The sequence below is a fragment of the Physeter macrocephalus genome, chromosome 14, assembly GCF_002837175.3.
Source record: "Physeter macrocephalus isolate SW-GA chromosome 14, ASM283717v5, whole genome shotgun sequence".
In the NCBI taxonomy this organism is placed as follows: domain Eukaryota; kingdom Metazoa; phylum Chordata; class Mammalia; order Artiodactyla; family Physeteridae; genus Physeter; species Physeter macrocephalus.
Genome location: NC_041227.1, coordinates 100,598,961 through 100,621,885, shown reverse-complemented (window position 1 = coordinate 100,621,885; position 22,925 = coordinate 100,598,961). Strand labels below are relative to the sequence as shown.

The 22,925-nt window shown below is 43.8% G+C and overlaps 3 protein-coding genes across 23 annotated transcripts in view; 2 read left to right on the top strand and 1 right to left on the bottom strand.

Moving 5' to 3' along the window:
- Positions 1 to 3,979, bottom strand: part of MYO19 (myosin XIX) — a 32,127-nt gene extending 28,148 nt beyond the window's left edge. For 10 of the 12 annotated variants that reach the window (XR_448251.4, XR_003682835.2, XR_003682836.2 and 7 more), the window contains exons 1-3: positions 3,446 to 3,522; positions 2,622 to 2,778; positions 1,242 to 1,395 (exon numbers count right to left, since the gene is read on the bottom strand). Coding sequence is in view for 9 of the 12 variants with exons in the window: in XM_028498624.2 (XP_028354425.1) it covers positions 1,242 to 1,253 (12 nt within the window). In the remaining 3 variants the exon portion in view is untranslated. Of the gene's footprint in view, positions 1 to 1,241; positions 1,396 to 2,215; positions 2,546 to 2,621; positions 2,779 to 3,445; positions 3,523 to 3,957 lie in introns of those variants that run through there. The other 2 variants (XM_028498625.1, XM_028498626.2) reach the window with 2 other exon arrangements.
- PIGW (phosphatidylinositol glycan anchor biosynthesis class W) lies at positions 3,502 to 7,860 on the top strand. Of its 3 annotated transcripts, XM_055089990.1 has the most exons (3): positions 3,502 to 3,517; positions 3,842 to 4,234; positions 5,230 to 7,860. In XM_055089990.1, exon 3 carries the CDS (start codon positions 5,242 to 5,244, stop codon positions 6,751 to 6,753), a length of 1,512 nt encoding a protein of 503 aa, XP_054945965.1. In that variant the 5' UTR covers positions 3,502 to 3,517; positions 3,842 to 4,234; positions 5,230 to 5,241; the 3' UTR covers positions 6,754 to 7,860. The 3 variants fall into 3 exon arrangements, with proteins under 3 accessions (XP_054945965.1, XP_028354435.1, XP_028354433.1); XM_028498634.2 differs by lacking the exons at positions 3,502 to 3,517; positions 3,842 to 4,234 and adding an exon at positions 3,696 to 3,767; XM_028498632.2 differs by lacking the exon at positions 3,502 to 3,517 and having other exon boundaries at positions 3,783 to 4,234.
- Positions 7,861 to 12,239: 4,379 nt separating this feature from the next.
- GGNBP2 (gametogenetin binding protein 2) overlaps positions 12,240 to 22,925 on the top strand; it is a 31,055-nt gene continuing 20,369 nt past the window's right edge. For 2 of the 8 annotated variants that reach the window (XM_007114717.4, XM_007114716.4), the window contains exons 1-4: positions 12,241 to 12,398; positions 12,936 to 13,122; positions 20,432 to 20,512; positions 22,071 to 22,324. In XM_007114717.4, the coding sequence (XP_007114779.1) occupies positions 13,030 to 13,122; positions 20,432 to 20,512; positions 22,071 to 22,324 (428 nt within the window). In that variant the 5' untranslated portion in view covers positions 12,241 to 12,398; positions 12,936 to 13,029. Of the gene's footprint in view, positions 12,399 to 12,935; positions 13,123 to 20,431; positions 20,513 to 22,070; positions 22,325 to 22,925 lie in introns of all 8 variants that reach the window. The other 6 variants (XM_007114721.4, XM_028498687.2, XM_007114718.4 and 3 more) reach the window with 5 other exon arrangements.

Here is a 22,925-nt window from a genome sequence, read left to right as displayed (position 1 = left end):
ATATAACATGATACCTTTCTCAAGGACTAAACAAAACTATATGTGTAAAATGCTTAGTATAGTGCCTACTATATAGCAAGGGCTCAACACAGAGCAGCTGCTAGTACAGTTACGATAAATGTTACTGCTTTTTAAATAAGAAATAAGTAAAAAATGGACAATAAAAAAAGCCCAGAGCAGATGACTGTCCTGCCTGCTTCTCTCCAGCCTTCAAGCCTGTTTCATCAGCCAAAAGGAGGGGAGAAGGTCAAGCAGCAGAGTCTACCATGACTCCCTTGAGGCTGGCTGACCTCACTCTCGGTTATCCTGCCTTACCTGCCTAGGACTCCACTAGACCGTGATCTCCTAAAGGGCAGGAATCATCTGCCTCAGGCCAGTGGCAACACTCAGTAAATAAAAATTCAGCAAATATCTACTGGCATTGTCTTTGGACCAAGAGGTGCATGTGAAGGATGATATGGGTATGAGATAGGGCTCCACAGTGAAGGGCAGGACTGGGGCCATAGGAGCCTTTCAGAGGCAGAGGCCTGGAGTAAGGGCAGGTTTCAAGTCCCTACAGCAACCCACTGTGGACCCCATGATCCATTCATCAGAATTCTTGTATATTTCCACATAGGTCATCTTCTCTCACATTTTCGCACAGGCTGACCTCTTGGCCTGGACTGCTTATTTTTCTTCTCCACCTGGCTAATTCCTACTTTTTTTTTTTTTTTTGCCACCCTGCATGTCACGCAGGACCTTAGTTCCCCAACCAGGGAAACCCGTGCCCCCTGCAGTGGGAGGGCGGAGTCTTAACCACTGGACTGCCAGGGAAGTCCCAATTCCTACTTACTCTTTAAGGCTCAGCTTCAAGGAACACCTCCTCTTGGAGGCCACAGCCTTCCACTTGCCTTAATAACTCAGGCTGTGAGGGACATCTCTCAGGACTCCCTCATTGGTTCAGGCTTGTAAGGTCACCAAAATGCCCTAAGGATTCCCTCACCCAGCCCATCTTACCCATCCCAGGGAAAAGAGCTAAAAACCACACCAGGGGAGATTCAAATTAGGTATCTGGAAGAGCTTCTTGGAAACAGGTGAAAGGTACTGGAATGACTATCTGAAGACAGAAAAGAAGAAAGACCTTTAAGGGGTCTTTCCCTTCCTTCCAGGTCAGAGCAGTGGAAGCTTCATTCAGGTAAATGAAAGATGCGGAGGTGCCTCAGGTGCTTGAAGGCCAGGGTTATCGAAGGGTGAGGGTTTACCTGCTGGAGCATCCTGCTTCAATGTGGTCAGCCAGGGTTCTGGGTCGCAGGCACAAGGAGTGCTATCCACCTGGTCATAGGGGCACAGGCTGGGGCATGAGTCCTGCAAAGGGCTCAGTTCTTGAGGAATCTCTGAGACGAATCACCCTAGAGCCTGTGGCATGAGAGAGAAGACAAGGGGCACACACAGGTGAGGGCTTCTCCAGGGTGACTCACTCCTGCTCCCCCCACCAAGCAGGAAGAACCAAAATGAGAACCAGGGTGAGCCTGGGCAGAGAGGGAGAGTCTGTCCCGTCCGCTGCCAATGAGGGAACAGGGGAAACTTACAGGAGCCTCCAGAGGCGCCCTGGGCTCCTTCAGGGCCAGTTTTATTACAGGGTTTGAGGTGGGGCTGCAAATCTTCTGGGTCAGCGTGCCGTGCAGGATGAGGACACCGGAAGACAGAGATGCCTCGTGCCCTATCCTCTCCAGCACACAGAAATGTCCTATCTTAGTACAGTCAGTAGTCAGTGGGGCAGGGAGGCTGGAATCAACTTTTGATGTTCCAGGAAAGTTGCTGTGTGGGACGGAAGCCACAGCTCAGTCCTTCACTGGTAAGCCATCACACCTTCCCCACCCACCTTCATTCCTCATCTTGTCTACCTCACAAGGAGTGGCTGTGAAGGGCAACCAGGTGAAAGCACCCTACAAAGTACAAATCTTAATATTCATTCAGAGGGGAAATATTGTTAGTACTAAGGATGGATGATCCATTTGGGAGCACTAATCAGGTGGAACAGTTCAGTGTCAACTTTAAGAAGGCGAAGATTTCAGAGGAGGGGAACCCGTCCGAGAGAGGGGGTGTTGTGAAGCTGGGCTTAGGCCAATCTCTGAAAAACTGTAAGTGACTCACAGACTTGGAACTTCCCAGGCTTCACACCTCCCCAGCAAGGAAGGATGAGGATGAGAATGAGGGGTGTCAGTAATGAATTCACCTTGGTGGAGACTTTCTTGAGGCCCTGAATACATCTAGCCTTTCAAAGACCTCAGGGATAGGGGCTGCCATGGAAACTGGAAAAACGACAATTCAGGCAGAGGAGGGCATCAGGACTGTGGTGGACACGTTCACCCTGGACACTGACTGTACCCCATCCAGGGGACAGCCATGCAGAGGGCTCCAGAGACTCAAGGCCAACAAAGTTCCCTCAACTAGAAGCTCATCTTAAGAGAGAGGATCAGAGGGGAACGCAACAGGTTGTAGGGTTAGAATCCCAAAGCCCACACCCCCTCAAAAGCAGTTCACAAGACCCCTCTAAGCCTTATTCCGTTCCCTCATTTGCAAAAAGGACTACTAATACCCAGACCTCACAATGCTGAGTTAAGGATCAAATGGGATAGTACCTCTGAGACCGCTTTGCAAATGCTGGTTATTACGATGCAGGGTCCACTTCTTGCCAGAATCAAGTCCGATTAGAGCGGTTTTCTCCAGTTCTCCCAGCTCTTGCTCCCTGTCGGCTTCGCGATTACCAGCCAAGAATTTCTGGTAAGGGTGTGACCACTGTGGGCAGGAGGGAGGCGGTAATGAATAGATGAAAACCCCCTAGTCAGGGCAGGTGGCAACCTGAACAACAGCTCTCCCCCTCCCTCCTCCCCTCCAGCCTCCGGTTCTTCCTCGGCTCAGACGACAGTGGGAGGGCAGACGAGAAGAGCAGGGTAAGGGTCCTGGGCGCCCCGCCCCCAGGTTCCCGGCGGGAACGGGCACTCCTTGTCCCCGCGAGGTGCCCGCCGGGCCCAGGGCTCGGATGCCGCTCCGGAAGCACCTGGCACGGGGACAGTATGTCCTTCCTGGGAAGGTGGACGTGACCCCAGCCAAGGGCGCGGCTGCCCCGACGCCTCTCGGGGCCAGCCGCCCCCTCCCAGGTCCCTAGGCAAGGAGAGGAGAGGAGCAGGAGCGGGACCTTTCCCCCACCCCGGGCCGCCCCCTGCCGGCTCGGTGGTGAGTGACTATGAAAGGTCCTTGTTCTGGAAAAAGGCAAAGAGCTAGGCTACCTCCTTCCTGGGATTCGAGAGGGTCAAAAAGAAAAGGGCAAAGGGAAGGGAAACGGCGCTTTGGAAAGGGGAGGGAGAGACGCCCCCTTCTTCCCCAGCGCCGCGGGGGCCCACCGGCCTCCCCTGTCCCTTCCGGCACGCAAAGGGCTTCGGACCCGGCTGGGGGTGGCACTCACCGGTCCCACGGCCTGAGTCGCCGAGCGTGCGGCCCCCGCCGGCCAGACTGGAAAGGCAGACGGGCGGGACGGGTGAGGCGGCGGGAAGAGCCCGGGGAGGGGAGGGCGGAGGCGCGGGCAAGAGCCAGCCGGAGAGGAAGGAAAGCTGGGAACGCCGGGTCGCAGCCGCGGGCTGCAGCTGGGGCCAAGTGCCTGGGAGCCGGCACGCTCCTCCCTCGGGGCGGGGCGCGCACTCGCGGCGCGGGGCGCACGTGGCTCGTCCCGGGCTCCGGCATCCGGAGTTGGGGGCTCGCTCCGGGACAAAATATTCTGAGAGCCTGGGGTAAGATGCGGGGGAGAAGGGAGGGAGGGCTTCAGGGCCTCCGGGCCCTCACGGGGTTGTGGGTCTCTCCGTAGGGAGACCAGGCGCCCTGGCCACCCCCACCCCCCACTGACGAGGCCGGCGAGTGGAGTCTGAGGGCCAGTGGTGAGGTGCGGGAAGCGCTTTTCCCGCCCGAGCTCCTCTGACCGACCTGCCCGAGGCCAAGCCCCGAGAGCACCTGGGCTAAGCAAGCCCTTGACACGGAAGGACGCGCGTGCGGGGCGTGGGAAACAAGCACCCTCGTGGGCGGGGACGTGCGCGGGGGGCCGGCCCAGAAGCGCAGGCCGCCCGGCGTCGGCCGGAAGCGCTGTTCGGGAGGCGGAAGCGGCTGGCTCGCGCGTGTCCCGCCCTTGCGGCGGTTCCCCGCGCCCCGGCTCTCCTACGGGACCTTCTACCTCTGGGCGCAGAGACCACCAGGAACACTTGAGGTATAAAGGCCGGCGCGGCCGGGGCGCGTGTCTGTCGGGAAAAGGGCTCTTTTATTTTTAAGGGCCAGCAGGTTCGGATCGATTTGTTCTCGGGAAGTAATGTTGCTGGGCCCAGATAAGCCATCACGCATGCATGCATTCTTTTATTCAATATGGTTCTTGTTGGCCAACAAATGTGTTCTTCCCAGGTGCCACTTTTCAGACATAGATATGTGGCAGAGAGGTGTTTTATATCCCTTTACAACAATTAACACTAGTGTGTTACTTTACGGCCCCTACTCCTCCTCCACGATTAGCATCCATTCTCACTACCTACACCTTAACCTGTAAATGAGGTAAGGAGTAGTCTGGGGCTCAGGAGATCACTGGAGGATTCGCATTTTGTACTAGAGGCAGGATGTTCAGAGAGGCTCAGGACAGAAACCAAGGCCCCCAATTCCAAAGTGTACTTAAATACCTTTTCTTTCCCTGTCCCTCTTCTCCTCCTGTCTCAGATTTGACTCTAAATCACTAGTGAGGTGTATTCAATTTTCCTTATATTATCTTCATGACCTTTACATGCTTTGGAGTTGGAATTTCTATCCTACCGTGAGTCCATTCTCAGGTTTTGTATCTCAAATTCACTTTCTTTGTGAGTCTGCCTTATACTGAGAACAGCTAAAGCTTTTTAACCAGTAATTTCATACTATTAGTATGACATCCTTATCCTCATGTATTAGTGTTAAGCTTCTTCCAGCAATCCTTGTGAGGGGAATCGCAAGTCCTAGGTTCTGCTCCGAAACTCCGGAATAAGAGTAAAATCAAGTCAGGTGCATATTTATGCAAATTACCAAGTCATGTACATGTATATGCCAGTTCCACAGGAACGTTGCTTTCCACAAATGCATCTTAGTTCTCCTACCAGGGATCGAACCCGTGCCCCCTGCAGTGGAAGCAAAGAGTCTTAACTACTGGACTGCCAGATTAGCCCCATCCCTTTTTTCTTGTTTTCACAGGAAGAAGAAAAAATGTCCCAAAAGCAGATGAAGGAAGCTTTTGTCAGTAACCACAGTGGAACGAGCGTGCTGGAAATCACCGAGGGCTTGTGCTTGCCTGCACTCTGTATCCTGTGTAGAGGGCTCCTGATCATTCTCTCACAGCACTTATGTTCTTCTTCACATACCTGGAGAACTCGATTCTTCATTGACTTTGCTTTCCTAATAGTTCCCCTGGTGACCACTTTGACCATTTTCGCTTCATTTGTCCTCCTTGAGTATCTCATTGTAATTATCTTTGGGGCAGGGCTGCTCTATGAAACATACTGCAGGAGAACTTGCTATGCCAGAATGCCTGTCGGGAAAATCCTTGAAAAATTCTTGAAAATCAGTCTAGAATCAGAATACATTCCAGCCATCTCCTGTTTCCGTGTAATTAACAGTGCATTTACTGCTGTTGCCATTTTGGCTGTGGACTTCCCTCTTTTTCCCAGAAGATTTGCCAAAACTGAGCTCTATGGGACAGGAGCAATGGATTTTGGAGTAGGAGGCTTTATTTTTGGGACTGCAATGGTTTGTCCAGAGGTTAGGAGAAAATATACAAAAGGGTCCAGACTTTGTTATCTTACAAAGTCATTGTACTCTGTTTGGCCATTAGTCTTCCTAGGAATGGGACGATTAGTCATTATAAAATCCATAGGCTATCAGGAACATTTAACTGAGTATGGAGTTCACTGGAATTTTTTCTTTACCTTAATAGTTGTGAAATTGATAACATCACTGCTTTTGACTGTTTTTCCCCTAAATAAATCCTGGATTGTGGCTATCAGCATTACTGTATTCTACCAGCTAGCCCTTGATTTTACCCCACTGAAAAGGTTAATTTTGTATGGCAGTGATGGCAGTGGCACAAGGGTTGGTTTATTAAATGCCAACCGAGAAGGAATAATCTCTACCTTGGGGTATGTGGCAATACACATGGCTGGTGTTCAAACAGGATCATACGTACTTAAAAAAAGATCACATATCAAAGACTGGATAAAAGTAGCATGTTGTATTCTATTGACAGCTATTGGCTTCTTCATATCTCTTTACATAGTTCAGGTAAATGTAGAAGTAGCATCTCGAAGAATGGCCAATTTAGCCTTTTGTATTTGGATAGTTGCTTCTTGCCTGATCCTTCTTAGTAGTTTATTACTGGGTGATATAATTTTGAATTTTGCCAAATTTCTAATTAAAGGGGCAACAGTACCATGTTCTTGGAAACTGATCCAGTCACCTGCTGCAAATAGAAAGCATTCAGAATCTCTAGTCTCTGAAGCTGAAAGAAAGGAACCCACTCTTTGTTTAATCACAGCAATGAACAGAAACCAGTTAATTTTTTTCTTGCTGTCAAATGTAACAACTGGCCTAGTCAACCTGTTGGTAGATACATTACACAGCAGTACCTTGTGGGCCTTATTTGTACTCAATCTCTACATGTTTACCAACTGCTTAGTTATATATGTGCTGCACTTGCAAGATAAGACGGTAAAATTTTGGTGATCAGTACAGGTAGTATATGTTTTGAGCAATATTTTTTAATGAGGAAGAATAAATATAAAATGGGCTTTTGGCAATTCAGTGTTAAGTGTATTTTATTATAAAATTTTCATTCCTACTCTAACAGAAGTGATGCTTAATATTTTAAATGTATCTCAACACCATGTAAAACAAACCAATACAGAAGAAACAAAGCCTTTTGACTTGTTAGAATATTTATAAATTTCAGTATTTTAAAGAAACTGTTGTGTTTACAGTTGTGATACTGGAAGGTTGGAGGGTGAGGAGGAGGATTTTTACCTTCCATCTTTTTTTTTTTTTTTTTTTTTTGCGGTACGCGGGCCTCTCACTATTGTGGCCAATCCCGTTGCGGGGCACAGGCTCCGGACGCGCAGGCTCAGCGGCCATGGCTCACGGGCCCAGCCGCTCCGCGGCATGTGGGATCTTCCCGGACCGGGGCACGAACCTGCGTCCTTTGCATCGGCAGGCGGATTCGCAACCACTGCGCCACCAAGGAAGCCCTTTTTTTTTTTTTTTTTGAATAAATTTATTTATTTTATTTTTGGTTGTTCTGGGTCTTGGTTGCTGCGCGCAGGCTTTCTCTAGTTGCGGTGAGCGGGGGCTACTCTTCATTGTGGTGTGCAGGCTTCTCATTGTGGTGGCTTCCCTTGTTGCGGAGCACGGGCTCTAGGCACACAGGCTTCAGTAGTTGTGGCTCACGGGCTCAGTAGTTGTGGCACGCGGGCTCTAGAGCGCAGGCTCAGTAGTTGTGGCACACGGGCTTTGTTGCTCCGCGGAATGTGGGATCTTCCTGGACCAGGGCTTGAACCCGTGTCCCCTGCATTGGCAGGTGGATTCCTAACCACTGCGCCACCAGGGAAGCCCCTACTGTCCGTCTTAAATCACCTATTATTCTGTATTTTTTATTGTATGTATTTTATAACATTTACATTAAAATATCTCAGTTGTGGAACTGTCAACACTACTGCTCAATTTTAGTCTTTTTAAGAAACCTCAGTATAAGAAAGCAAATGTTTAAAATCAAATACTTATAAAGTCAGAAAACAGTTAAATGCTCCATAGAATAGCCAAAAGAACAAAAATGTAAAACAGAAGCAATATTGTAACAAATTCAATAAAGACTGAAAAAAAAACCTTGAAATTGGAGTTAAATGCTCCAACAAATAGACTGAATTATTTGTTGTGGTTTATATACTTAATAATTATGAGACAATAGTTTTGCCTTGAGACAAAGCTGTTGTCCCAAGGCAAAACTATTCATTTTTTTAGCCTACTCTCTCTGCTAGGGATGATAAGCAAACATTTCCTGATATCTTGGAGCCTGCAATCTAATGGGGGAAACACATTAAACAACTGTTATAAAGTCATGAAGTATAGGTTGCCAAGAGTGTCAAATCAAGAATTGACTTTACAGTAGAGTCAAGAACGTTTTCCCCACAGATGGTATTTTTTGAACTAGAGCTGATGGATGGGATGAGGAGTTAGTGTTTGTGTGTCTGCGGAGTATTGGGGCATATGCTGGTAAGGGAGGGGGTAAACAGCAAATATGACTATTATACTAATTAGTTTACTTCGATTTGTTATATTGATGGCTAATTTGGTATTTATGTGGCATTTTATCCTTGCTAACAACAATCAGTTATATTTGGAGGTAATCTATTATTGAAAGAAGTTTCCCCCTAAAAAAATCAGTCTATTGAATAGTTATATAGCTATAAAAACAAAAGTCAGATTTTATTTTCAATTAAAAAGGAAGACATGATGGACTTCCCTGGTGGTCCGGCGGTTAAGGCTTCAACTTTCAATGCAGTGGGTGTGGGTTCAATCCCTGGTCGGGGAGTTAGGATCCCACATGCCTCAGGGCCAAAAGAACAAAAATGTAAAACAGAAGCAATATTGTAACAAATTCAATAAAGACTGAAAAAAAAAAACCTTGAAATTTAACCAATAAGATTATAGTATGTAAATTAAGCATGACTAGGAAAGGTGATTGGTTTTCCTGCTATGTCACAGTGCTAATATCCTACAACTTACCTGTTCAAAGCATTCATAGGAGGCTGAGAGGCTCTAACCATATTGTCCTCTCATTTAAAAAATAGTAATTTAGGGCTTCCCTGGTGACACAGTGGTTGAGAGTCCGCCTGCCGATGCAAAGGACGCAGGTTCGTGCCTCGGTCTGGGAAGATCCCACATGCCGCGGAGCGGCTGGGCCCGTGAGCCATGGCCGCTGAGCCTGCGCGTCCGGAGCCTGTGCTCCGCAGCGGGAGAGGCCGCAGCGGCGAGAGGCCCGCGTACCACAAAAATAAATAAATAAATAAATAGTAATTTAAAGTATTTGATGACTTAATGAGCATGGGTCTAATTGGTCTGCTGCTTCTTGTCCTAGGTCTTAAATATCTCTCAGTAAGTTTGTCTCCCAGTTACAGACATTGAATCATAACTAAGAACGAAATGTACTGTGTGTTTATTCCACCTCCAGTTAGGAAAGTCATGTAAGAGAAAGCTAATGAAATTGCATTAATAAAAACAGAGAAATTAATAAGAAAAAAGAAGACCATTCTGACTTGATTTTAGTTTATAGAAGAGAAAGAGATCATTCAGTAAAGATTTACTGAGTTCCAGTGTGCCAGATATAGGTCCCAGGGGAAACAAAAGAAAATAAGACCCAGCCCTCAAGGAGCTTACATTTTAACTTGTGGATCTTATTTTTCCTTTAAAATTTTTTTTAGTGGGGAAAATATACCTCTGTTTTTGACAGATAGAACACAACTTCCCACTGTCAGGTCATGAAAAAGAAAACCCAATTCACAGATACTCAGATCTGGACAACTGTGGCCATTTAAATAACATCCTGCTGTTGATTTTGCTACCACATAAAACAATGTGGTTATTATAGTGAAAACAACAGTATGTATTCTAATGAATTTTCAACTGTCAATTTTGAGGACTGAGAAGTGAGGGGGAAAGAGAAGAAAGGAAGAATATAATCTAGTCTAGGACCTTATCCTATGACCTTCAGAAAGTGACTCATTCCCATGCCTTTAATTTTACACAATCAGAGACTAGGGATGTCTACCACATATATATTAATAGCTTTGTGTTCAGAAAATGACAATTTTTATTGCGCCCCTTGTCCAATAGGTTGTATAAATTATACAAAAACATACTTTGCTCCCTAGGAATTTGTGTATAGTCTATGAAGATAGGAGTATAAGGAACAAGTCAATATTCTTTTCTTTTAAACCCAGGTAGCTTGGAGACTAGTCATATCTCATTTATGTCTGAGTTTTGTGCTTGGCTTCTCACACATTGTAGACCTCCCAGAGAAGAAAAAGAATGGTATTTTGCTGATAATTTACCACATCTCCATCACACCAACTGTTCTTTATGAGGTACCAGCAAAATGTCTTCTGCTGTTGATTGCCCGCTCTTTCTTGGCCTTTAAAATTCTTTAGCCTTGCCCTTCACATTGCCAATATCGAAATTTAAAAAAGGCAACAACTGGCTTTTTTATGCAATCTTTTATTTTGTCAATTAAAGGTAAGCTTTCTGAGGCAGACACTTAGTCATGAAATATTTGCTGCAGCACTAAATATTATATTTGCTTAGTTGAAGATAGACCAATAGCGAAAAAGAGTGCCTGCTCTAAAATGAAGATACATAGTTAAAACGTCTAAAAATTGTTTTACAGGGAAATAATTTTCTAAGCAGTTTCCCCTCAAATGTTGGTTTTATCACATTTGTAGCGCCCAGGCTACCTCCTTGAGAAAGAGCAATTTATCAAGCAAAATTAGCTTTTTAGCCTTACAATAAGTACTTATTAAATACCTCTAGTATGTGAAACATTGTCCAAAGATACTAAGCAGTGTGCTCAGTGGATCTAAAAGACAAATCCAAATCAGGGAAAGTAATCTCAGATGGAAAGAGACTGTTGTGGTCTCCTCGTTTTGTTACGTTTTATATCTGGGTTTTAATGCCTTTTCTAACTTAGATTTAAACCCCCAGGGTGAATACTCTTTCTTTGCTAGTACCCAGTGTGTACCCAGTAATGAAAGTTATTAAAGTTAGCACCTATATATTGAACTTGTCATTTTCAATGTCCTTTACCAACCGTCATCCAAAGTAAGTTTAAAAGGTATAAAGTAGGCACATTAACTGACATAGTCTTTAGAGGAGCACCTACAGATCTTAAAAGCCACAGTATTCTTTTTTTCCTTAGGAGCGTTTTACATAAAACACAAGATTCTCTAAAAATGTGCAGATTTTGGCTATGTAGTCTAACTTGTCAGAACCTACATGCACATCCTATATGCCTGTTGAATTTAAGCTAAGGACCATACACCGTTCTGCTCTCCTAACATGGCCAAAGACATAAATACTTACTGGATAATCACACCTTTGGGACTAAACAATGGTTCTTCCAGTTTATTATGTCACCTAACAGTGACCACACAATGTCGTAAGTCAACATGGCTAAGGGGCTGCACTCGCACTATTTGTTGCGAATCTCTACGGTTTCATGTGGTGACCAAAATACTTTTTAAAGATCAGTATCACAGCTCTAGCCTATTCTACCAGGATTAGTTAGTTGTAAGAGCAGCAAATGTATTGATCCTTAAAATCGTGAAGACTTTTATAGGCACAATACTTTCCAACAACTATATTGGCCTCCAAAGCCTTCAGGGTAGGAACCGAGTTCATGATGGCACGCCAGTGTCTTGACAGCAGCTCTGCTTCTCAGGAGAGGGTCAGAGGGAAGGGCCTTTGGCCAGCACCAGCACTTTGCCCAAGAGAATCGGTGTCCTTTCTGAGCCTCTAAGTTAATATTAACCCAGTCCAAGAAGTTTCTCTGCCCAGGACGCATACACAAGCCACTCTCCACGTAGTCTTCTATTTGTCTCTAGTGTTAACAACGACAACAAAAAGCTGTCAGCACTTAAATATTTTCTGCCCCCTCGGCGGGATCGCGACTCGAGTCTGGGAAGCAGTAATGCGGGGGGCTCCTGGTAGATCAGGGGGTCAGGGAAAGCGGCGTCAAGGACCCTGAGTTTGTCCCTTAGCCCCCAAATGCACGTCTCCACTCCCTCACTCCCACCTTTTGCTCTCACTGATTTGGAAAGCCTCAGCTCCTCCCCACTTACCCAAGTCCTCACTGGGCCCCGACCCTCGGATCGGCCCGGAGAGCGGTTTCCAGGTCCGCGCAGCGGAGGACTGAGTTTAGGCCTACTCATCCCTCCTAGCAGCCCTATTTCGTATTTATTTGAGTAGCTAGACTCAGTGGAGGGTGCCGGTCACGCGTTGGAGACAGCCAGGGGAGCACCCCACCAGGGAGCACCCCACCCCCTCCGCTAGGGCTTCGAAAAAGGCGACTCCGGAGCGTGGGTCTGGAGTCTCGCGAGAGGAGGCGGGGCCCCCGCCCGGCGCTGTCGGCCCCTCCCTGCCCCACCCTCCCCACGTCCCCCGCCTTCCCTCCCCCACTCCCCGTGGCGCCAGCGGCTGACTGAGCCTGGAGACGAAACGGCATTCGGAGCCGCGCTCCCGCCCAGGCCGGCCCTGACGCGGGCCTTGTCAGCCGGTAACGGGGAGCCGAGGTGGGGGTCAGGGAGGCGACCACGAAAACGGAGAAGGTCAGAACCGGGAGGCCTCCTCCGAGAAGGGCTAAGAAAGGGTCTGAGCCTCCCATCTCCGACTCCGCAGAGCTGAGGCGGGGTCGACCCCTCCCAGGGGCGGGGTCGCGCTGGGCAACTGCAGCCCAGGGGACTCACTGGGCGGGGCGCGCCCTTAAAGGGGGAGAAGGGGTCAGCTGGGGGCTGAGGGCCCCCGGGCAGCGGGCTGCGGGCAGTGGAGCGGAGGCCGGGGGTGGGGTCCTAGAGCCGGGACTCCGCTGACGGGCTAGGGAAGCCCCGGGGCCGGCGGGTCCCCTTCGCCTCTCCTTTGGACCCTGACTGGAGGCCGGCGGGGTGGGGGTGGGGGGTGGGGAGGGAGAGCGGCGCGAGGGGGCGGGTCCCGGCGTTGCTCGGCGCTGATTGGCTGAGCGCGTGTGGAATCGGGTGATGGGAAACGCAGCTCAGATCTCCCGTCTCTCCTGCTCCTCTCCCTCCTCCCCGTGGCGAATGTGCTGCGCGGCGGCGGGTGCTTACGCTCGCGGGGTTTGGCTGTTGCAGGCAGGAGCTGGGAGGAGGCGGCAGCGGCAGGAGCGGCGGCGGCGGCAGCAGCTGGGAGGAGGTGGTGACGGTGGCAACGGCAGCGTCGGGGACGATGGCGCGACTTGTGGCAGTGTGCAGGGACGGGGAGGAGGAGTTCCCCTTCGAGAGGAGACAGATTCCCCTCTACATAGACGACACCCTCACGGTGAGCGGGCCGGGCCAGGCTCGCCGCTCCCCTGGCAGCTGTTTCCCCTCCTCCCCCTCCCCCAGGCCGAGCGCTGCGCACTGGAGAAAGAGTGTGTTGCAACTCCTAGGCGAGGCCTTCTCTCCGGCAGGCCCCGCAAACTCGCCTTTGCAGTGGGTGGCTCGCTAACCTTTGCGGGGCCCCAGGCTAGCGCTCCGTACGCACTTTGAGCCCCTCTCCCCAGCTCTCCCTTCCTTTTTCAACCCTCTAGCTTCACCCTTTGCCTTTAGCAGACGGTGCTTTTGCCAAAGCACGCGCCTCGGAGACGGGTTGAAGGATATTGGGCGTCAAGGGCCTATCCCTTACAGAAACCACCTACCCTCGGGGAGGCTTAATTATCTGGAAATGTCGCAGCTGCACTGCTACCTGTCTATTTTCTATCTTAATACTACAGCTCTTAATAAGCATAATTATTGAGGGCAGAGTGACATGCTCTTGCACAGTAAAGATTCCACTAAAATGATCTGATTTCGTTATAGTCTCAATATGCCCGTACATTAAAACTGTTCGAAACGATTGTATTGCTAGGCCATGACTCTTCAAAATGGGCTTTCTTGTCATTAGTTATTCTTTACAGGTAGCCTTTTCTAAGGAAGCAAAGTGATTGAATGTGTAAGAGCATTGTAAAAAGCTGATTGCTCATCTTGAATGTCAAAACCCAGTTCTGAGTAGTTTTCCTTTTTAGCGTGGTACAGCGTTACAGACCCTCTGCCCTGTGTTGCTGTAGTATTTCCTTTAAAAGGAAATGGTAGAAATTTGAATTGAATCTGAACAGGAAATGAGTGCAGTTGCTTGCCACAATTTCTTAAGAAATGAAATGAACCTTTTCTGAATATCTTGAAATCTGCGTTTTGATGATGCTGAAGCTTTGGAGTACACATTTGCCTGCTTTGATAAGGTGTTAAGTGTCTTCATCGTAACACCTTTGGCTTTTTTCCTTTTCAAAGTCAGTTGATCTGTTTTGTTCCTGAATTTCTTTTTTGCAAATATCTACTGAACTTTTTTCAAATTTTGTATAAAATGCAAGTCATTGTAGAGATGCCAGTCTGTGCCTTTCTGTTTGCCAGTCTCAGTTAAGACTTGATTGAGCTGCAGTACCTTTAAAAGGATTAGAAGAGCTATTGAATGACTTAATTTGTTAGAACTTTTTAAGTGAAAGCATCTATAATTATCCAAGTGCATTTTTTTTCATGGAAAAAGGTAGAATGATTTGGGCTGATATAAGGTAAATAGAATTTGTGTTGATGAATTAGAAAGTGTACTTGTATGCCTTGGTCATGATTTCTGCACTTTTTGCATTAAAAGTATAATGGACTTGTATTTTAAGTAGTTTTTTAAAAAACTAACACTGATCAAATTAAATGATGCATTTCTCAGTTTGAAAACTAATATGAGTTCATGTGTTGATATTTTCTTTCTTCTCTCTCCCTCCAACCCAGACACTTTTCTAGAGCACATAGTTTGGTATCAACCTTTTATGTTTATTGTCCCAGAAAGCCTTTGAAGTTAAAAAAAAAAAAAAAAAAGTTCTGTGTGTTTGGACATAAGATTACTATTGAGTGTATACTGTCAAAACAGGGGAAATCAAACATAAGTTTGAGTATTTACAAAAATTTAAAAGACACTGATTCTCCTGCTCACATAATCACCTTTAATGTGAATGTAGCATTGATACATCCATCATGTAGTGCTTTAAAATAGTCAACTGTGGGGGTTTTATACTCTATTCTCTGTACAATGATGAATTTCCAAAATTTTCCAAAGAAAAAGAGGTAACCTGCCCTGTGATTTGTTATTGTACTTATTTCTCTAGAGAAGTTGGGATTGGACTGACCTGGTGGTTGAGTTTCGTTTTTATTGTATTGTGGACTTGTGACCCAGGCAAATAAAATTTAGGCTTACTCAACTTAAATATCTTAAAATAGCATTTTATTTAGGAAAAGGTGCAGTTTTTCTTTACTGTGGAAGGGTTTTTATCACTGGGGAATGGGTGGGACTATTTATTGCTTTGTTATGGAACTTATGCACGGTCATTGAATGCTGGTTAGTGAAAAATCTTGTCAAGAATGCATCATATTTAGGGAAACAAGTTTCAGAACCATTCTACCAAACACTACTTAAAGGAATAATGTAGAGCAAACACCTGTTGGGGAAGAGGGAGGGGAGAAGCCTGCAGCAGAGGGTTATGCACGGGTCCATTGTTAGTTTGATGGCATTGTCACCCTGAAGTTAACTTTTGGTTTGGTCTTTGTTCCTAGGGTCCATAGGTAATACACTGAGGAAACATTGTGTGATCATTATTTCAAGTAGTCTTAGAATCTTGTTAGCTTCTAGGTGTTAAGTCTAGTTGTAATGTTTACAATCAGTTACAAATATTTATCGTTTTAGTAACAGAAGCTGAAACCTCTAGCCTTAGGTAAACTGGACGATTTTAAGTTGGATTTGTAAAATGAAATTAACAAGCTTGTATGTGAGGAAGTAGTCTCCTCTTTTATGTGGTATGTTGTAGCCACATTTAAAAGACTCATATGGCAGTTTAGTGGGTTTGAATACTTGAGTACAATGCTGATGTAGGTGTATTTCAGAAAATCTCAAATAAGTAAACTGGTGGAATATTCAGGAAAGTGGTATGCTATGTAGCCAAAATGCTTTTCAGTGTTATTAGAATTATAGAATGGCAGATGGACAGAATACAGATTTTATTTTAAAGACATCTTTGAAGAATTAAGATTTTTAAAGTATTTTTAAAGGAATTAATAGTCAAAATATATACTCCTTATAAAATAATCTTGAAAAATAATTGCAAAACAAATAAATTATCCTTAACCCTACTTCCCAGAGATAGCTAAGAGTATAGCAGCATTTGGTGTAGTTCCCATCATAGACACACACAGATGCAGAGTTGGGATGTATCGTTTTCTGTAACACTTTATATCTTGCTTTTTTCTCACTAAATGTAATATTGAGAACATTTTCTCTTGCCATTCTTAAACAGCTTTAGTGGCCATGTGATACTTTGTTGTGTGACATTCCATAATGTAATCATTCTCCCTTTGTTGGACATAGAGGTGGTTCTAGTTTTTACTATAATACTCTAAGAATATAAATAATGCATAAATCTTTGCATTAACAATTTTTTTCAGGGTTTTGGAGGAAAATTACTGTATCAAAGGATAAAAACCTTTTATAAAATTCTTGATGCATACTGTCAGATTGCTACAATATTTCTGGAACACAGTTTACCCCTCTAATTCAAACCAATCTAAAAGGGACTAGAAACTCTGATAAGGGTTTTTGATTGAGACTTAAAAAAGATTTTAAAATGTAGCATATCCTTTTGGGGATTAGGTATTTAGCATCAGTTAGAAGTTTAGTATTTATTGTTTGCTTTCAACTCTTGATTAAATATTTAATTTACCAAAGGTGATAGATGTTGCAGGTGGCTGTGAGGATAAGGAAGTAAAAAAGTAAAACTAAAGGGACAATGATTTTTAATAAATACAAGCTTAGTATTGTTGGGTTAGAGCTTGTGAGAATATGCTAAGAACAGATTATTTGTGGTCAGGAGAAACCAGGACAGATACTTAAGAGTGAAAGTGGGTAATGGATTCAGTAAACTTTGTAAAGCAGTAATTGCAGGACAGTGACTTGTTCTATCTTTGGCTAGCTAGGGATAGGCAACCTCATGAAGCCAAACACTAATGATTCCTCTGTGAGACCACACCTGAAATACTTTACATGACTGTCTTCCTTTAGGTAACCTAGAATCTGAAGACTAAGTCAAGGAAGTGGTTTTAAAGAATGGGGGAAAATAGTGCTGCTATCCTCTATCTTCTTCTTTCTTTGTTCCCTTTTTCTTATTGTGGTGTCATCATTGAAGAGCATATAGTGATTAGCCAGTAAACAGCAAGGTAAAAAGCCATTGTCCTAAGTGAAAGGCAAGGACAGTAATTACTTAGTGTGAGTGCAAAGTTTCTAACCCGGTGGTATTGAGTATGTACGAGAGAAAATTTAGTGTTATCCAAGCTAGTGAAACCCAGGAAAGATGCAGTAATAGACCTGATCTTGACATTTATCTGTACTAGTTAGGTGAAAATGAAATGGTTGGAAATGAGGGGTTTTTTTGCTTTTTTAAAATTTTAACCCTGTTTATAGACTTTTTTTTTTTTTTTTTCGGTACGCGGGCCTCTCACTGTTGTGGCCTCTCCCGTTGCGGAGCACAGGCTCCAGACGCGCAGGTTCAGCGGCCATGGCTCACGGGCCCAGCCGCTCTGCGGCATGTGGGATCCTCCCGGATAGGGCCACGAACCCGTGTCCTCTGCATCGGCAAGCGGACCCCCAACCACTGCACCACCAGGGAAGCCCCCTGTTTATAGACTTTTTAAAAAGGATTCCTAAAGTAGGTATTATCCATTAAATTTTATATACATATATATGTGTGTGTATATATGTCCCCTGCATCGGCAGGCGGACTCTCAACCACTGGGCCACCAGGGAAGCCCCATATACATATTTTAAAGGTCAGCTGGTAGGTCTCAATATGTTAGGTGTATTCTTTGACCTCTGCTTTAATTTTTTTTCTATAAATTTATTTATTTATTTATTTTTGGCTCTGTTGGGTCTTCGTTGCTGTGCACAGGCTTTCTCTAGTTGCGGTGAGCGGGGGCGGGCTACTCTTCATTGCGGTGCGCGGGCTTCTCATTGCGGTGGCTTCTCTTTGTTGCGGAGCACGGGCTCTAGGCGCACAGGCTTCAGTAGTTGTGGCACGTGGGCTCAGTGGTTGTGGCTCGCGGGCTCTAGAGCTCAGGCTCAGTAGTTGTGGCGCACGGGCTTAGTTGCTCCGCGGCATGTGGGATCTTCCTGGACCAGGGCTCGAACCCGTGTCCCTTGCATTGGCAGGCAGATTCTTAACCACTGCACCAACAGGGAAGCCCCTGCTTTAATTATTAAAACAATAAAATATAGTTGATCAGAATAAAAATAATTCACTTCCACAGAGTCAATTTAGGATTTCACCTGTGAACTGGACTGGAGAGACCTTGATTTGGTAAATTGAGTAGCTTTGATTTTAAAGTAGTATAGGTAGTTGTCTCAGTTTTTTTTTTATGGTGGCAACTAATACGTGGTGAAATGGTGTATATTTGTATCAAGGAAGTGGAAATGCAAATCAAGGTATTAGTTGCTTAAATGGTAGATGTGGAGTGACTTGCAGTGTTCTGTTGAGCTATGTGGCTTTAAAAGTTTATCCAATACCTTTTTTATGACTTGACAGTTAATTTCTTTGTGTTTTAAACCATGTGGTGATTCCAGAAAACATAATGTGAGTTAAATGCACTATTATTTTTTCAGTCTTCATGGGCCAGGATTTCTAATACCAGGATTATTAAGATGACTAGATGACCAGTTTTACTTTGTACTGTTGGCAAAGTTAATATATGACAGTGTTTAGAACAATGGCTAGTATGCATAAAGCTACATTAAATGTCTTTATTATTACCACCACCACTCTTTGGAGATAAGACAACTCTGAGAGGGAAAACTGGAGAGAAGTTGATTAACCTGAAAACTGGATAATTGATCCTAAAATTGTGAGATAAGGACATGTAGTCTGTATGTATGGAAGAAGAAACTTCCAGAATAGTAAAAGCTATTGAAATGGAAGCATGTCTCTGAACATGGTATAATGAATATAGAATTGTAAACAAGGAACAGTAGCTCTTTCCCCGGTAATAAGTGGTATATGTGTATTATAATACATTTGGGAAAGATAGGAACATGTAAAGAAAAAAGTCATCTATCTTTTCACTGCCTAAAGATGGCCACATCTAATATATTATGTATTTTCTTTTTCTGTAAGAAAATATACACATAAAAATTTGAATCATATTGTACATGCAGTTTTTGAGTCTGTGAAATACACCGAAGTCCTCTGGATTGTTGAATCGGTGTTGCATCATTGTCCATCCTTAGTATCCACTTGTCTTTCTAGTTCACATATCCAGTAGTCCCTTCTTAATAAATAAAGAAAAGGTCTTATATCTGTTGCTTACATTTGCCTTAGTTGTTTAGTCCTCAGTTTACTGCTAGAACAAGCATGTTTTTAGGCTCTCATTTCTAATGTGGAGGGGAAAGAATGGTCGCTTGATTAAAGAAGCAGGTCTTTGTGGTGCTGGCTGGTGAAGGGAGGGATCTTTTTAAGATCACATTCAGGTGGGTGGGGTTTTTTAGTTTTTTGGTTTTGCCTCAAATGGTCTCTTTATCCTGACTTCACTCTTTGGGTGTGTTAGAGTTTGTGGCCCTTGTCATCTGGAAATAGAAGTTTGTTCTAGTACAGTATGTTTGACATGTTTAACAATGTTTTAGTTAAGATACAAATGTGTTACTTTATTTCATTGGTTTGAAGGCATACTTTTTTTCCACATTTAACATCTCTGAAATTGGTATGCTTCTTTCGTTTGGTGACATCTTCCAGTTATAATGGCTCTTTCCTTGTGGTACATAACTAAGGTACTTAGGTGGTGTCACAAATCAGTGAAATGTGCTGATTACTAATTCCCATTATCTGACATCCTGAGACATCCTTAAGCTTTATGTATCCCTCTTCCTCTGGTAGTGAATTTTGATAATTGAGTATCTCAGTGTATTTTTTTCTGTTAACGATTAGAGCAAACGTTTACTATGTGCTGGGTATTATTCTGTGTGTGTGTGTGTGTGTGTGTGTGTGTGTGTGTGTGTGTATAGTGAAGTCATTATATATATAGTCATTTACATGGTAAGATTTATTGTATTCTGTAGTTGAGGAATAACTGAAAATATCAGGATATTTAATGTAAGATCAGGTTATTTCACTTATTAAGTGCTATTATTAGCCACTGCAACAAACATTTTAAAATATAATTTAATCCTCACAACCCATTTGATGAGAGATATGAAAAATTATTATTTAATCTCATTTTACAAGTGAGGAAGCTGAAAATCAGACAGGTTAAATAACTTGCCCAGAATTATGACATAAATTGTAAGTGATAGAGCTGGGATTTGAATTCAAGTCTGCCTGACTTCAGTGCCCTTGCTTCTAATGACTATACCATTTCTAGCTTTAGAAACTGTAACTTGGATTTTTTTTTTTTTCTTTTAACTTTTTGATGGCGGTGGGAGGGAGCAAATCGGGCTTTAGGGGTCTATTTCTATCCTAGGAGACTATAAAATAGTCTGTATCATGTGCTCAAAGAGGATAAAATAATTGATTTTTATTCTTTTGCATATTAAGATGGTGATGGAATTTCCTGACAATGTGTTAAATCTCGATGGGCATCAAAATAATGGTGCACAACTAAAGCAGTTCATTCAGGTAATAGTTTTAAAAATTAATGTTTTAAATGGTGTGCGTGTGCGCATGTGTGTGTATGTATGTGTGTGTGTTTTAAAGAGTCATTTAAAATTTTACCTGTAAATATTAATTTTGTTTTACCTACGACTCTTTAGGTCTTAAGATTGCAGTGAGGTTGCTTTCTTTTACTATTGCTCCAGGTATATTTACATACCTGTGATGTGAAAGATTTGGTGGTGGTGTGTTATCATTTTACATGTCTGTAAGGCTTTAATTTCACCAGTTTAAATTTAGTTTAAATTTAATTTCCCTGTTTTTAGAAGGTAGGGCAGACAACTTTTCATTGAGAACTTCTTTTTTTTCTGTAGTAATTGTTTTGTTCAGTAAAAAAAATTAATCTTGTATAGTGAATTTTCTGATTTTTATTTAATTGTTTTTTAATTTAATTTTTTATTGAAGTATAGTTGATTTACAATGTTGTGCTAATTTCTGCTGTACAGCACAGTGACTCAGTTATACACATATATATGTTCTTTATATTCTTTTGCATTATGGTTTATTCCAGGAGATTGGATATAGTTCCCTGTGCTATACAGTAGGACCTTGTTGTTTATCCATTCTAAATGTAATAGTTTGCATCTACTAACCCAAAACTCCCAGTCTTATTTAATTCTTAAACAGTGTGATACTTTGTAAATACACTGTATATGATCAAGATAAAGGAAGATAAATGGTTACTTTATTTCAAAATTCTATTTCAACTTTTGGAGAAAACTTTGAAATAAAGGTTAATAGTAAATGTGAGAGTATCCTTTATGGGAGTTACCTTACTTTCTCATCTGTTTTTTTTTTGTAAATTGGAGGTATTACTTGTAGTATAACTATAACTCCATCTAAGTAGAAGTTATTTATGAGTTTTGCCCATTTCTCTACAGCTTTGGTTCTCAGTCATTTCTCTTCCTTGTCATAACCAACAGATAACATTCATATGCACCAGCATTTTAGTTACTCACTGCAGGCTCCTACATAGATAAGATAGGCCTTGTTCTCTCCCACTAATCCATGACACACCTGCCCATACCTCCAGGTTGAGAATTGCTGCTCTACATGATCACTATCCTAACTTGACTTGTGTAGCTAAACGTAGTGTGTTGCTAAAGGTTGAGAAAAAAGGCATGGTAAAGCTGCTTTGTGTCTTTATTCTTTCCTCTTTTCTTTCCTTTCTAAAATTTTTTATTTTAAGTGAGAGTACTAAGCTTAATGCACATTTGACAGGCACTAAATTTCCACATGCAGGACTTCTTTTTGCTATGCTGGGTCACATACTGCATAGCCCTGGCATCCTAAGTGGAGTTTTTTATACCCTAGATTCTAGAACAGGGGGATTTGTCGAGCAGACTCAGTACAGCATGGACAAGGCCGACTGCCTTGCCTTACTGACTCAGTTGCAGATAGAGATGGCAAGCCCTGCCCAGGCTATACTCACTGCACAAGGATAGGAACCGGAAAGAGTGGTGAAAGAGTTATTTCATGTCTTTCTTACTAACTCCTCTTTATTTTTCTTTCCCTCTTCTCTCAGCGACATAGTATGCTTAAACAGCAAGATCTAAGTATTGCCATGGTGGTGACATCACGTGAAGTCTTGAGCGCACTTTCTCAGCTTGTCCCATGTGTTGGTTGTCGTCGAAGTGTGGAGCGCCTCTTTTCCCAGCTTGTAGAGTCTGGAAATCCTGCCCTTGAACCCCTGACAGTGGGGCCCAAGGGAGTCCTATCTGTAACTCGAAGCTGCATGACTGATGCAAAGAAGCTTTATACATTATTTTATGTACATGGGTGAGTATAATCAATTAGGAAACAATGAGTTTGTTAAATTTTTAAACTTGGTGACAGTGGCAGCTTTTTTTCTAAATTTGGTTGGGGCAAAGCTTGAGTCCAGATTCAACACTTTTATTGAGTAACTTCTATGTGCCAGTGACTGTAAAGTTTCTTTTCTCATGTGGGGAGAGGCAGGCAGTAAACAAATACATAATTTGTCAAGGATTTTAAGTTACAAAGACAAACCAGTAAGGGAGATAGACAGTGAGTGGGTAGAATTCATATGGAGAGTGGTCAGGGAGGGCCTCTCTGATAAAATGACATTGAATATAGACTTGAATGAAGTGAGTGAGTGTACCATGTAGATATCTGGGGGAAGGCAAAGAAGGAGCAGCAAGTGTAAAGGTTCAGAGGTTGGAGTTTTCCTGGCATGTTTGAAGAACAGCAAGGGACCCATTGTGGCTGGAGCCAGATGAATGAAGGGAATGGTAATAAAAGATGAGGTCACAGGAGTACTGAAAGGCCTAGTTATGGAGTGCCATCTTGAGGTCTTTTGTTTTTTTTAACTCTGAGATGGAAAGATTTAGGAAGGTTTTGAGCAGAGGAATACATGGTCTCC

Coding starts and splice junctions, on each gene's coding strand:
- PIGW (XM_055089990.1), top strand. CDS start 5,242: ATGTCCCAAAAGCAGATGAAGGAAGCTTTTGTCAGTAACCACAGTGGA.